Source organism: Phalacrocorax carbo, chromosome Z (assembly GCF_963921805.1).
Source record: "Phalacrocorax carbo chromosome Z, bPhaCar2.1, whole genome shotgun sequence".
Classification (NCBI taxonomy): Eukaryota; Metazoa; Chordata; class Aves; order Suliformes; family Phalacrocoracidae; genus Phalacrocorax; species Phalacrocorax carbo.
The window spans coordinates 26,713,894-26,727,377 of NC_087548.1; the positions used below are offsets into that span (position 1 = coordinate 26,713,894).

The following is a 13,484-nucleotide window of genomic DNA, read 5'->3' on the forward strand; positions in this document are numbered from 1 at the left end:
AGCAACGTACAGGGACATTCTGACTAGGAGTTAGCTGATCCCTGTAGGGAAGAAAAGAGAAGACAGGTGTCCTTAAGTACCTCTTTACAGAGAGAAATGTAATGTAGCCTTTTTTAAAAGAACAATTGCTGTTAACATCGCCAATGGTGTGGTTTTCTGAGGAAAAATATGGATGAGTTTCTGCTCCCATGCTCCTCATAAACTGGAGCAGAATGATCTCAGATCTGTGTCGCAGATTTTTATCATGACACTTTCTGCCAGAAATTTCATGCAGATCCGAAACCATGGATTAGGGGGGTGGGTGGTGTGACAGCCCTTGCTGTCCTCATCTCTCTACAGATGGAGGACCTGACTAAGGGTGGTCAGTGCAGGTTTTTTCTTTAAGTCAGTGTGTGATATTTTTTCCTTGTGTGGGAAGGATTGAAACATTTTACTTGACTTCCTATTTAGATGTGCTGTGGCATTCCTGCACGAACGCTGAAATGAAGCCACTGACAACTTCATGCCTTTAAAGGTCCACGGTAGAAAAACGCACTTGAATGGGTTATCATTACAATGTGGTCAAAACTGGTACCATATAATCAAAGTTCCTTATTTTTAAAGACAAACTGCTGACGACTGCTCTTCACATTTGATCGAAAGCCACATTTTTTGCTCCCGTGGGAAGTCACAACTTCGTGTGTAGTAATAGAGCCAGAAAGCCGGGGTTCAGCAATACTGCAGCATGAGCCGCCCTATTTCACGAGTAAAACAACGGCGCGTCAGGGCGCGCGGCGTTTCTTCACACGGTAACGGCTTCGCACCGCCGCCTCCCCTCCCCTCAGCGACACCTCCAGCGGCCTCGCCGCCGGGCACCCCCGGCAGCAGGCGACGGCGATCACGGAGGAGGCCAGGGCTTCCTCCCGCGTCCTCCCCCCGCCGCCTCTCGGCCACACGGACCCAGCGCAGAACGGCCGCCTCTCGGGCGCGCACGCCCCCCGCAAACTTCCCCCTCCCCGCGGCGTGGCCGGGGGCGCTCGGGCGCCGCCATGCGAGGGCAGCAGCGCCGCACTTCCCGGGCCCGCGCGGAGGGCGGACAAGATGGCGGCTCCCATGGAGCTGTGCTGCTGGGGAGACGGTTGGGGGCTGCCGTCCCCGCACCCGGAGTCTCTCATCGTCATGGTAACAGCCGGCGGCCGCCACCCGCCCCGGGAGGGTGGGAAAGACGGCGCCCCGGGGCTTGCCTGCCGCCGGCACAGCTGTCCGCATGGCTTTTCCTCCCGGGACAGGCGGCGCCGCCGCTGAGAGGCGCGCCCGCCCTCATCGCCCTCAGGTCGGGCCTGTACTGGGCATGGGGCCCGCCTCTGCTGCCGTGTTGGGCAGGGGGTGGGAGGCGGCGGCGGTGGGGCTGGCGGTAGGTCAGGGCATGGCGGCGCGGCACCTGGCTCTGTCCCCGCGGGGAGCCTCCTGGCCGCGGACCGCTGCGCGCCTCCCGCTCCGAGCCGCGGGCAGGGTTGCCCGTCGTGGGGGCGTCCTGCCCTAGCGGGCCGCCCGGTCTCCGCCGGCGGCGTTTCCGGGGAGCGCGTTGGGCACTGAAAACCGTCTGAGCCGCAGTTATTTTTAGCCGCGTTCAGTGCCCGAAGCTGTTTAAAACAAGTTTTAAAGTGCTATCTTACACTTTTGTTACACATACTGAGTGGAAATTTTTCCCCGCAATCTTTATTGCAGGCTTATGCCAAATTTTCTGGTGCTCCCCTGACAGTGAATACTATAAATAACTCCTGGAGGGCCCTGAAAGGTACATTTTTTGTGTTTTTTATTGTTTTAGTCATAGCCATGTTATAAACGCAGGTTCCAGTTTCTAGGTTATTTCTGAGTTCGCTTTTGTTTTGTGTTCATGAGTGTAACCCGGCCCAGTGAAGGCTACGAGCTTTCACAATACATCAATAAATTACTTCAATCACACTATCAAGTGTGGTGAATTTGTGGGAGTAAAATAATGGAAGGCATAAATAAAATGCCTCAAAGGGCACTTTATTAAAATATGTATGGGTGAAGCAGTGGACAGTCAACAAAGCAGCGGTGCCAAGTACATACCTGTTTCTGTCAGGCAGTCTAAATTGATGATAGAGTGAAAGCAAATTTTAAAGAGTGGTTGTAGCAAGGCTAGAGAAAACAGGTGGTTAAAATGGATTTGGAGGGGAAGGGCAGGGAGAAATTGGAGTAGAAGGAAGGAGAGGCCCAGGGGCAAATGATTTGAGAGGGCAGTTAGACTGAGTTGGAGTTTTTGTCTTAAGATGAACATCTGAAATCCAGACAAGTAGCCTGGTTCTCGAAGTATCAGGCATCTAGCAGAAGACATTGACTTCAGCCTGATTTCATGTGGCCCCTTTTTTGTGTATTTTTATTACTGAAGGCCACAATAAACTAAACACACTTGTGACCTTGGTGGAACATTCCTGCTGTGTAAAAGCTTAGTTTACGCATACATGTTAGGAAAATCAGAGCATGCTGTGGAGAAGAGAAAAGTAAGTGAAGTGCCTGATTGCTTTCTAGTTGTGTTAGAACTCACCCATATAAATTGCTGATGGTATTATTTATGCCTTCTAGTAGATGTACCAGTCCTGCTATCAGAAGACATTGTTATTTCTCAGCCAGCAAAAATACTAAACTTCTTGAGAAAACAGGTAGGCCTCTTTCAAAAGATTTGCTTTCTCTGCATTGTGACTCTGCATGTCCCCTGTATACATTCATACAGGCTTCTGAGAGTCTGGAACTCACTTCAGACCCAGTGCTTTCCTGTTTTTCATACATACATGAGAATTGCAAAATAGCAGATGCTTGCTGTTTGAAAGTTTGATTGTTAGTGAAGTGAAAGATTTAAAAATAGGCAGGAGAAAACTGTTCATTGAAAAAGACAACAAACTGGCCTTAATTAGGCAGTTTCTCGCTGATTATCCTGCTCTTAATTACAGCACTTTTAATGTAATTATGGCTTTGCAGACCTAGGATATCACAGTTTGGGAAGTGTAGTTTAAACTGCTTAAATAGGTGATCATCTCCCAGTGCTGGTTTTTGAATGATAATACATACAGCATTGTTTTTAATCTACATAGTTTTTCCATAGCTTGTAGCATAAAAAAGTCTGCATTTCTTGATGCACATCATGTTATTGTGTAGTTAACTCTTGCTTGCCTTTTGCAGGTCTCTTAATATTATATTCACAGAGAATAAAACTATATGATTTCTTCACAAAGTATAAAGCTGTCTAATAAAGCATGGCATCATCTTTTTATTTCTTAAGATTGTCCTCCAGCTTACTATTTTGCTTTTACATTAGAAATTCAGTTCCTGCCTAGTCAAGATTATCTGATGAATGCCATGTTAATGAAACTTTAAATCCTTGGGGAGAGAAAAGCAGAAGCTGAAAACTGCATTTGAGATGGGATTTTAGGCAGTTGTTTTAAAATTCAGAGGTTTCTCTTTTTGAATACCAAAGTTTCCTTAGGCTGGGAAAAAAACCCTCTTTGAGTTAAAGTGTAACAATAGTATGCTTGCTTTTCAGATACCTAAAAATAAGGGTCAGCACTGACTCTTTGTTTCTAAATTAATGAAGCAAATCTCTCCCCTAAAAAAAACGTATCAACCCTTTTAATGTACTTTAAAAGGATCCAGTGTAAGGATTAAAAGCTGAGACATCTGTAACTGCATTAATTTAGCTGTGCATTTGATCCCTTATATTGTTAGCATCCAATTTCTAAACTTTTAGAATAGTAATAAAGAGCAAAAGATGGGAATTATGCTCTTTTGTATGCTTATACCAGCTGAAGTGTCAGATGCTTCCTCAAAAATAAAGGTGGGGACTTGCCAGAGGTTTGCTACAGCCCGAAGAACTGAAAAAATGCTTGTGTATCACTGGACAGTTGCTTGGAAAGCAATGGGAAGGAGTCTCAAGAATTATTTTGGGAATAGGAGGGCCCAAAAATCTAAGAATGGGAAAGTGCAAAAGGGAGATGGAAGGAGATGTGACATAGCTAGCCTGAGGAAGTAAAGAAATTCTAGAGAGCACATGCTTTCTTTCCTGCAAAATATTGTTATATTTACTAACTTGATAGCTGTTGAGTTTCAAGTAACTTCAGCTTGCATTGATTATTTTTTTGGAAAGTTCTGTGTAATACTACTTGTAGTATGTTTTTTTTAATTAATAGAAATACAATGCTGATTATGAATTGTCTGCAAAACAAGGAGCTGATACACTGGCATTCATTGCACTGCTTGAAGAGAAACTGCTTTCTGCTCTGGTAAATACTGGGAAATACTTCATAATGGTCAGAATTTTTGGAATTGATCACTACAAGAGGTGCCCAACATGAGAGACATTAAAGTGTCTCAGCCATAGTCCTGACTGGAATGTATTTGCTTTGCTAGTCCAATTTTGGAAATACTGCCTGGCAGCTTTTGAAAAGGAAAGAAGTGTGTGTCTCTGGGATGTGAAGTAATGATAATGAATATATGAAAGACATTTTAAAAGGGCACCTACGAATGTTTCTTCTTTTTGGGAAACAGTATCCTCAAAACAGCTTATTATGGCCAGGTTTTGTTTTGTTTGATTCTTTTATAAAAAATATTAGTATGTGTGTCTGATGTGGCATGCATGCTGTGAGAGCCTTTTGAACTGTTCAGGTAGAACTTTTGAAATACCAAAATACCCATCAGTAGTTTCATTTTTCAGTTCTAAATAACACATGGCCACACACCCTCACTAGTTTAGTGTAAGTACATTAGAGCTATAAAAATCCCCTGATACTGGATCTCTTGAACTACTTTGGCTTCAGTTTGTACAAGAAAAAGTACTTTCACCAGATTATATCATAGGCTAGCCTCTTCAGCTGACCCGCAAGGTTTCAAATTCATAATTTCATAATATCTTTTAAGATTTATGTAAAATTTGAAAAAAAACTATAAAAAGTTCAAACCTGATCCTGTACATCTGCAACTTTTAAAATATCTTTTCTATATACAGTATGTGTGTGTGAGTGTGTGTGTATATACATATACACACATACAGAAACATGAGTGTGTATGTAACTTTATGCACATGTCTATAGGTCTGCGTACTGTCTTTGGGTTTTTTTTAGGTGGAAGGTAGCTGTTGCCTTAATTATGTATTCCTACACTCAAAGGATTAGTATAATCCAATGTGGAGCCTGATTGCCTTAAATTACTGTAATTCCTGGTGCTTCTGCTTCTCTGACAGAGATCTTGCGCATTAAACTTTTGAGAGATGTCTACTATTCTTACTCAAATTCCAGTCATATTCTTCCTTATGTTGATACAGCTGCACACTTTCTGGGTTGATGCTGAAAATTACTGCAGTGTGACAAAGCCATGGTTTGCCTCAAGGATGCCTTTCCCACTGGGTTTGTATCTGCCTGGAAAGATGTCCAGGAAAGCACTGAACAGGATCTTGCTGACCAGGGGAGCGCCTCCACTCTACAGTCTCACTGAAGTGGAGGCACAGGTATGTGTTGTGTACTAAAGAATTTGCAAGTTGATGTTGTCGAAGACAAGAACTGAAACAGTCTAGAACACTGTTGAATGATGAGCAATGCTGTGCATACTAGCCTTGCTACTCCTAGGGGTCTTAGACAGTCTTGTTTCTCATCAGATATACAGGGATGCCAAGGAGTGCTTAAATCTCCTGTCAAAGAGATTGGGAACATCTCAGTTTTTCTTTGGAGATAGGTGAGTGTGATTTTTTTTTCAATTACTAATAAAACAGGTACCACATGACTCTGAGAACACTTAAGCTTTTTTTTTTTATAACCTGCCAGGATCTTAAAAGTGCGGCACAGGAGTTTCATGTCTCACACTCTGTTGTTCAGATAAATCTAGATGAGCAAGCAGGGCACAAATGAGATCTTTGGACTAAGGCAATGTGGTGTCTCCCTTATCCTGCATTTTTCCACAGAGAGGCAGATGCTACCCACAGCTGCTAAGAAAATGTGGGGTGCTTGATGAGTTACAGTAGCAGTAGAGGATGCTTTTCTAGCCACTGAATGTCACCTCCTGTGCTTCTATGTAGAAAAAAAGCTTCAAGCCTGAGCTGTTACCACTGCCTTCATGGGAGGAGGGTGTAGGTCTGGGAAGACTCCTTTGCCTGTACCGTGTTCACAGAGAAAGGAGCAGGAAGCAGGTATTTCCAACGACATAGTGCCAAAGGATGATCTTCCTTTAGCCACTGAAGTCGGACCACTTCCTGAGAGAGGATCCTGGTCCCCTGGTGTACAGCCTGGCTTTCGTGGTGCCAGAAATGTGTTTTAGAGTGGCTTGTTTATCAGTGTATGTGACAGCGTGACTGGATTTTAATGCTGAAGTTACTGTTTCAGCTTGCCAGTATGAGGTGCTGAAATCAGTCAGTACTCTGTGCAGAGGTTTTACCAGATTGATACAAACAGAAGGAATGCCAGAAGAGCTATGTTCTATCCTGAGTTGTGTTTGACATACACAGAAAACAGCTTACACTGTAAAGGTCTTAATGTCTTACCTCAGTCACTTCGGTTTTTTGTGTTGTTTTGTCACTTTTTTCAGGCCTACTACCTTGGATGCCTTTGTGTTTGGTTTCCTTGCACCGATTTATAAAGTGTCTTTCCCCAGAGTACAATTACAAAAGCATTTGAAACACCTTTCCAATCTCTGTCGATTCTGTGATGATATTTTAACTTGCTACTTCAGGTTAACTGTCTCAGGTAAGCTGTGTCTCTTTTTGCCTTTTCTCATGTATAGTCTTGTTTGGATTAGGACTCCAGGTTTCCATCTGTGAACCAAGGCAGAATTAGATTTTATGTAGTTTATGGAGCTTCTGTGGGGAAATGAGGTAGAGAAGCTTGCAAAGTTGTGCAGAAAGGATTGAAAATTAAAAACAAAGGTTAATACTCAGTTTTACATTGTCAAGCATTGGCAAAATGCACCTGTCTCTATGCTATAGCTCATGCTTAGTGCTTCTGTTTTTCTCACATGGAATGGTTTTTCCACTTAAAGTCATCTTAGGATAAAAATACTGCATGAACTTTCTCTCCAATGTGGGTTTATTTTTTAAGGATTTAAAAGCTTTTGTAAATACCTTTTCACTCTTCATCTTTCTACCTTCACTCTCCAGGCCACTCTCCAGCTGGACAGGATACAGCAGATGCTAATCTGCGGAAACTCACACAGCTTGTAAATAAGGAATCCAACTTGATTGAAAAGGTTACTTTTGCTTCAGTCTCTAATTTTCCTGCTTCATTGTTGTTACTTGGTCACAGGTGTTTTTGCATGGCAACTGCAACTGTACAATGGATGTTTTATTTTAATTGCTTCTTTTCTAGTGAGTTATTTTGTGTAGAGAGGCAGGAAGAATATTATGTAATTTGAAATGAATAATTAATGAAGCCTTGAACTTAGAAAGTATTTTTATTACAATCAGAAGAACATTGTCGTGCAAGTGCGCATACCAACAGAAGAAGGATGTCTTTCTGCAAGTGTACATTCTAGCAAAGGAGGAGGCAAATGCTTAGATCAAAACTCAGAAATGGTCCTGCAAGTTAAGGTCAATTGCCAGCTCTCCTTGCTCCCACCTGAATGCTGTAGTCACTAACCTACAGTCACTGTTTCTTCTGCTTGTTCTATGTCTAGCTTTTATTTCTTTTATATTCTTTGTTTCCACGGCTGTCACTCAGCACCTATCAAAAGCTGTACAACTTATGTGAAAAATAACTTGTGAAGAACTAGTCTTCTGATGTAGACAGAGCACTTTAATTAGAAGGGTAGAAGGCATCTCTTCCTGAAAAAGAGCAGTGTATGAAATAGGTAATTAATTATGATCAGGTCCTGTAGCTTTAGGTATTGATTGTAACTCCTCTCGGTGGTAGTGGGGTGTGGCTGTGAAAGTTTTAAAGAATGGGTTATAAAGATATTTGTCAGTCATGATTTAGGTAAAGCTGATCCTACCTTGAGGAAATGGGATGGACTAGACAACCTGCGGAGATCTCTGTGCTGTCTTCTGTGATTGTTTATTCTGTAGAAACTGGATTTTTTTTTGATACCACGTTACACAGGGCATTAAATTGATTTGTTATGAAAATGTAAAATCTTTGTATTCAGAGATTAATTTTAACTTGTCTTCGAAAAGATCCTATCAAAAGTTCTTTATCAAATAGTTTTTGAAATCTGTAACTAATTAAATTCACCAGCACCTCCAGAATATTTCTAATTTGAAAATTATTTGTTCTTGCAAGGTGCTGAACATGCAAAAGCAGCCAATGATGTTAGCAGTTTGTCAGTCTGTTTTCTAGCAGTGTTTGGCTATTGTACAGAACTGAAACTTTGACCTCTTAGATGATGTTACTTTCTTGCTTTTGTCAAAATGATGTGAACAGAAGCGTGCCTATTTGCCCTGGGTTTGATGCACCATAAGCTAATGGAATGAATGGCCGCTCTAACACAAGTGGGTATTTGGAAGTGGAAAGGAACCAAAATACCAGTTTTGGCTGGGCCTGAAATAACAGGGTAAATAAAAACCCAAACCAGCATTAATGATGGCAGCCTTGATGAACAGACTAGTTGTATAATCTGTATTCCTCTGTTTGCCAGATCAGTCTCTCATTATTTCTCTGCAGATGGATGACAACCTTCGTAAGAGTCCTCAGCATCCCCCTCGAAAGCTAACAACTCTCAAGCTTGCTGCAGGTGGAGAACAAAGCAGTCCACTGAACCGTTTGTCACCTTGACAGCTTTTGTTGCCCATACACGTATTTGCCTTCAACTCTTCTGAGCGTCACAGTTAATTTTTTCACATGAATGTTGTTTTGCAAGGGAAGAATCTGCTAATGGGTACAAGTAGGGAAGAAGTGCAGCTTTACAATCTCCTAGCTACCTGTTGTTTTAAGAAACGGTGTAGTTCAGGCTGACCACACACTAAGCTGAGGCTAAAGTAAACAAGGCTTATTCCTGCCAGATGTTAAAGTGATTTTGTACAGCATATTTTTGCCTTTAGCACAGCAGAAATGTTGACCAAATGTTAAAATTCCACTTAAGGAATGTCCACCATTATTTTACGTTGTGGCTTTCGATTTTACTGTAATCATGTTACTATTTGTGAGTGAGTATACTCTCATATGCGTCTGAAAATTACAAAGCCCAGTTGCAAAATCAGTGAAAACAGTGGGAAAAAACCCAAAATTTGCCCTTCATGGCAGCTGAGAAATGAAAAGCATTTTCATGCGAATGAAAGGAAGTTAAATATTTGTTATTGTACTTCCATGAACACTCTTGGGTCTTGTGTTCTAAGGTTGTTTTTTTGAAAGCTTGTCATGTTGTCCTTGGAGGCAGTTTGTTGAAAAGTGTGTGCCCTGTGGGGAGTACAATGTTGTAAATACTAACATTTCCCAGGTACCTGATATTAGGCCTGTGTGAAACTGACTTAACCTGCGCACAGGGTAATACCACATGCTGCAAAACTGTTAAGTCAAAATCACAGAGGATTGGTACTGAGATGGAGAGATTTAGCTCCTGTCAGGGCAAGAGACTTGACTAGTAAACATACTGTGGCTCTGGATTGAAAGGAACTGGTTAGGGCTTTAAAAAGAAATCTGATGTAGGCTTCTAAATTTGTCACAGATGCCTTTAAATTACTTTTTTCCTTTTTTTTTTAACAGGTTTTTTCCTACAGGACATTCAAAAACTAAAAGTCCAAATTTTTGTTGTTTGACAGTCTAGTGCAGAGTTCTTTTATCTCTGCAGACTGGAATACATTGCAGCATGTTTTTCTTCTGTTTAATTAAGGGACTTGTGTCTCACTATGTTCCCTCTGAGCAGCAGCCTTACCAGTTCTAGAGACCCCAGCAATTTGAGAGAGATGCTGTAATTCTTGTGCTGTGAGATGCTTCGTGAGAGGGTGTAATGGGAATTAGTCAAGGAGATTGACCAGAATCTGGCACCACTGGGGATACACAGCCATCAGAATTTTGTATATGAGATGGCTCTTCTGTTTTTTTTTCCTTTTTGGGCCAAATCGAGATAGTCTTTCAGCTTCCCTTCAGCTACTAGTCATGTTTGAGATACAAAGATAAATTATTTTCTATTTATACAGACAAGACTGTAGATTGTGTATATATTGTACTCTCAGACTTGATATGTAAGGAATGTAATATCTTTAAAAGTTCTAAATTATAATTGAAGGGTTAGGTTTCTAATGAGCACTTTAAAATAATGTTTAAGCTTCATGCTTTTAGTAGTGAACCATGTTTCAGTGATTTGAAATTAATCTAGCTCGTACTCATGATAGTTTTGTAAGCTGACAGTCCACTACATGTAAAAGTAAGTAAAATTATTTTAAACTTTTGCTTTCTGTATCTTGACAAGGTTTAAATGACGTCAAGTCACATGGGTTTTGAAATGTTAATTTAGAAACATGGCTGTGGAGACTATGCCTTAGTTTGTTGCTTTTGTGAATATGTACACTCAATCTTTAAAATCTCTTTGTAAAACGGTCGTTGTTCCAAGATTAAAATTTTGGTTTTTCAGTGGAGTTTTGGTAGTGTTTTTTGCGGAAATGATGTCAGTTTTTTAAACATTTTTCTTTTCCCTTATGAAAAGGTTTATCTTGTCAGTTTAAAAAAAAGCTGCCAACTGCTGGAACAAGAAATTGGATCATTATAGCATGTGTATGAGGTCAGATTTTAAATTTTAACCACTACTCTTCAGTACTAATCCTTCCTTTCACACAGATGCTTTTGGGAAGGGAGGAGTGGGGAAGCACGGGTTTCCTAGTCTTGGTAAACATGAGCCTTGGGCTGTGTGACAGCGAAATTTCAACAGACCAATGCCCAAGTAACTTCATTCACTGGATAGCATAGGACAGCAGGGCTAGAAATCACAGCGAACATTGGCTGCAGAAGTACACACCATCCCAGGCACCCAAGTGAGGTTGTGCAGTGATGCACTTCCTTTTTTTACCTTTTATCCAGGGTGAATTCAAAACCAAGCTCCTTTACGTGGGAAGTGTCATCTCTGGCCCAACAGCTCAGGTTTGCCCATTGGGTTACTGGCCTATTTTGTGTGCCTGAGGTTTGAAGCAGTTAACGACATCCAGGGTGGAATCAGTTTCAGTAAATGATCCAAAAGCTCCTTCTGTGGCTAGTGGAGAAAGGTGGGACCTAGGTGCAATTAATCTTAAAAGTAGATACCTAAAATTGTGAAGTGATTTGAGTCCTGAAAATGTGTGCCTCTTCTAAATGTAAAGGAGGCCTTAGCTTCCTACCTCGGCTGTAGAGTGAAAACCTGCTGAGGTGATAGGCTTTTCCTCCACTGCCTGAGGTTGCAGGTGGTCAGCAAAGAAAGGCATCAGCACTTCCGGCCAAGCAGCAGTGGTGGGGCCATGAAACCATCGCATGCAACCTGCTTCCTCTGCAGAGCAGCTGGCTGTCTTACATGCCACAGCTCTGCAGTCTCGAAATACTGGGCAGGATATACCCCTGGGTTTCTGTTACCTTGCTGCTGCCAGGGCAGCTGGTGGGTTGCCTTCTCCCAGCCCACCCCCTGAAAGGTGGTGGCTGGGAAGAGATTGTAACTTCTAAAGCAACTCATCCAGCCTGCCACGATTTCCCTTGTGGAGGAGGCTGCCAGTTGTAAGTGGGGTGTACTGCTCCGGTGGGTTGCAAATTTAACGCTCCTGCTCCCAGGCAGTCGTGGTAAAAGCATACGTGTAGATATCTTTAGGCCTGTTCTGTGTCCTTCTGTCAGCTCATCATAGGAATGTGTATATTCCTGAAGAAATAAGATGAAAAATGTTACAAAGGAATTGCTACAAATATGGTCTATTTAACATTTCCAATATAGCTTTAAAAAAGTCTTTTTCCTCCCTCTGAAAATATTGTTACATTATGCTTTTATATACACTTACACATTGGTAAAGTCACATCACAAAAGCCAATGTAGCTTAGCACTCAATTGAGAAAAACACCCAGTTGTATTTGATTCCTGGTTAAAACGGCATCCAGACTCACTTGAGTAGGTTTCCTCTCTTGCTTGGTGTTATTCTTGGCATGGCAGTAGGAACCATTCATACTGCTTTTTTTCCCCACCCCCCCATACAGAAAGGCAGACCAGGTTTTTATGTTAGACTGACAAACTGCACTGTGACTCAAATCTGGCTGGTCTGCACCGTTGGCAACAAGTTGTCCAATCCCTAAAATACTTAAAACTATGTTGACTAACCAGACACTGCATAAAAAATGTACTGTTTCACAGTATAAACATCCATTTTCACAAATCATTTTAGCCTGTTGTTAGTAGTTAGCCTGATGCAGCAAAATGCTCCATAACCCTGCTTGGTGCTAACCAAAGCCAGTGAGGTGATGGATTTTGATGTGCTTGCTAGAGCACTCCTGCGGGACCAGGCTGTTCAGCACAGCAAGTGGTGTTAAAGAGTCACACAGAGAGTTGGGCTGGTGAAATATCAAAGCACACAGCCCAGAGCTTTCCACTCAGCATCTGGCCACTGTCCTCTTTCAGCTCTGAGTGTGACAGTGGAAAAGCCACTCTCCTTCACCTGGCTAGTTCTGGCATTTTAGCCACCATGGGTGCTCTGGCCCATGTCTGCAGCAGCCAGGTGTGTGCCTGTTGAGCAGCAGCTTTAAGCAGCTTCAGCTCATGAAGCATTTTGCCCCTGAAGCAGGTGAGGGAGCACCCACAAGGCAGCTTTGCCTGCAGAGCTTGGGAGTGCTAGTCTCTGCTGGGGAAGGTGAGAAGTGGCTGAGTGTAGGCAGGTTTCTGGATGAGGAGCTATTCCACCAGCCCAGCCGCTTGCTAGGCATATGCCCACATGATGTCTGGCATACAGGCCCCTTGGCAGCAGTGCCATTCTGCATCTGTGTGAGACCCAGCCATGGAGGGATGATGATGATATGGGGCTTAATGTTCTTGTAGTACCTTGTCTCCTGGTCTGGGCAGCAGACAAGCCCCACTATACTGGTGTCCTCCTTGCACTAGGAGACCTGCCCAGCAATGGGGACGGCTGGAGGCAGCCTGTTCAGGAGCAGGGTGCTGTATCAGTGGTAGCTGCCAGGAAGGCAGGTGAGTTTTTGCTCCACCTCAGGGATGTGTTAAAGCAAAGAAGGGAAGAAGAAAGTCCAGTGTTCCTTGTACCACACTGGTTTGCTGTTTCTGCCTGGAGCAAAGCTCCCAGGAACAGATCCCAAGTCCCAGGTGAAAACAGATCAGGTTGGAAAGAAGCTGGGAAGGAGAAGGAAGGAAAAAGTTAGCAAGGGAAAGACATCACGGGCATCTACTTCTACCCTTACCAACCTGTTGTCTGAGACACCTATCAGTGTCACAGGACTTGGTACTGTGGAAGACTGCTTCACTAGCTATGACATACTGCTCTTGTGGGCAAAAGGTGGGGGGAACTCAATGACTTGCTGCAGGTTTTGAAAAATAAAGAATGAAATTACTTGTAACATGCTAGG

The 13,484-nt window shown here is 42.6% G+C and overlaps 1 protein-coding gene across 4 annotated transcripts; it reads left to right on the forward strand.

Annotated features, from left to right (window-relative positions):
* Window positions 1–1,030: 1,030 nt before the first annotated feature.
* Window positions 1,031–10,546, forward strand: MTX3 (metaxin 3). Of its 4 annotated transcripts, none has more exons than XM_064438212.1 (9): window positions 1,031–1,161; window positions 1,708–1,777; window positions 2,590–2,666; window positions 4,188–4,280; window positions 5,318–5,500; window positions 5,648–5,724; window positions 6,571–6,728; window positions 7,139–7,283; window positions 8,637–10,546. In XM_064438212.1, exons 1-9 carry the CDS (start codon window positions 1,081–1,083, stop codon window positions 8,683–8,685), a joined length of 933 nt encoding a protein of 310 aa, XP_064294282.1. In that variant the 5' UTR covers window positions 1,031–1,080; the 3' UTR covers window positions 8,686–10,546. The 4 variants fall into 4 exon arrangements, with proteins under 4 accessions (XP_064294282.1, XP_064294281.1, XP_064294280.1 ...); XM_064438211.1 differs by having other exon boundaries at window positions 1,035–1,161; window positions 2,593–2,666; window positions 7,139–7,227; XM_064438210.1 differs by having other exon boundaries at window positions 1,036–1,161; window positions 7,139–7,227.
* Window positions 10,547–13,484: the final 2,938 nt, after the last annotated feature.

Coding starts and splice junctions, on each gene's coding strand:
- MTX3 (XM_064438210.1), top strand. CDS start 1,081: ATGGCGGCTCCCATGGAGCTGTGCTGCTGGGGAGACGGTTGGGGGCTG. Junction 6,729..7,138: donor CTTCAGGTTAACTGTCTCAG/GTAAGCTGTGTC, acceptor TTCACTCTCCAG/GCCACTCTCCAGCTGGACAG. Junction 7,228..8,636: donor AATCCAACTTGATTGAAAAG/GTTACTTTTGCT, acceptor ATTTCTCTGCAG/ATGGATGACAACCTTCGTAA.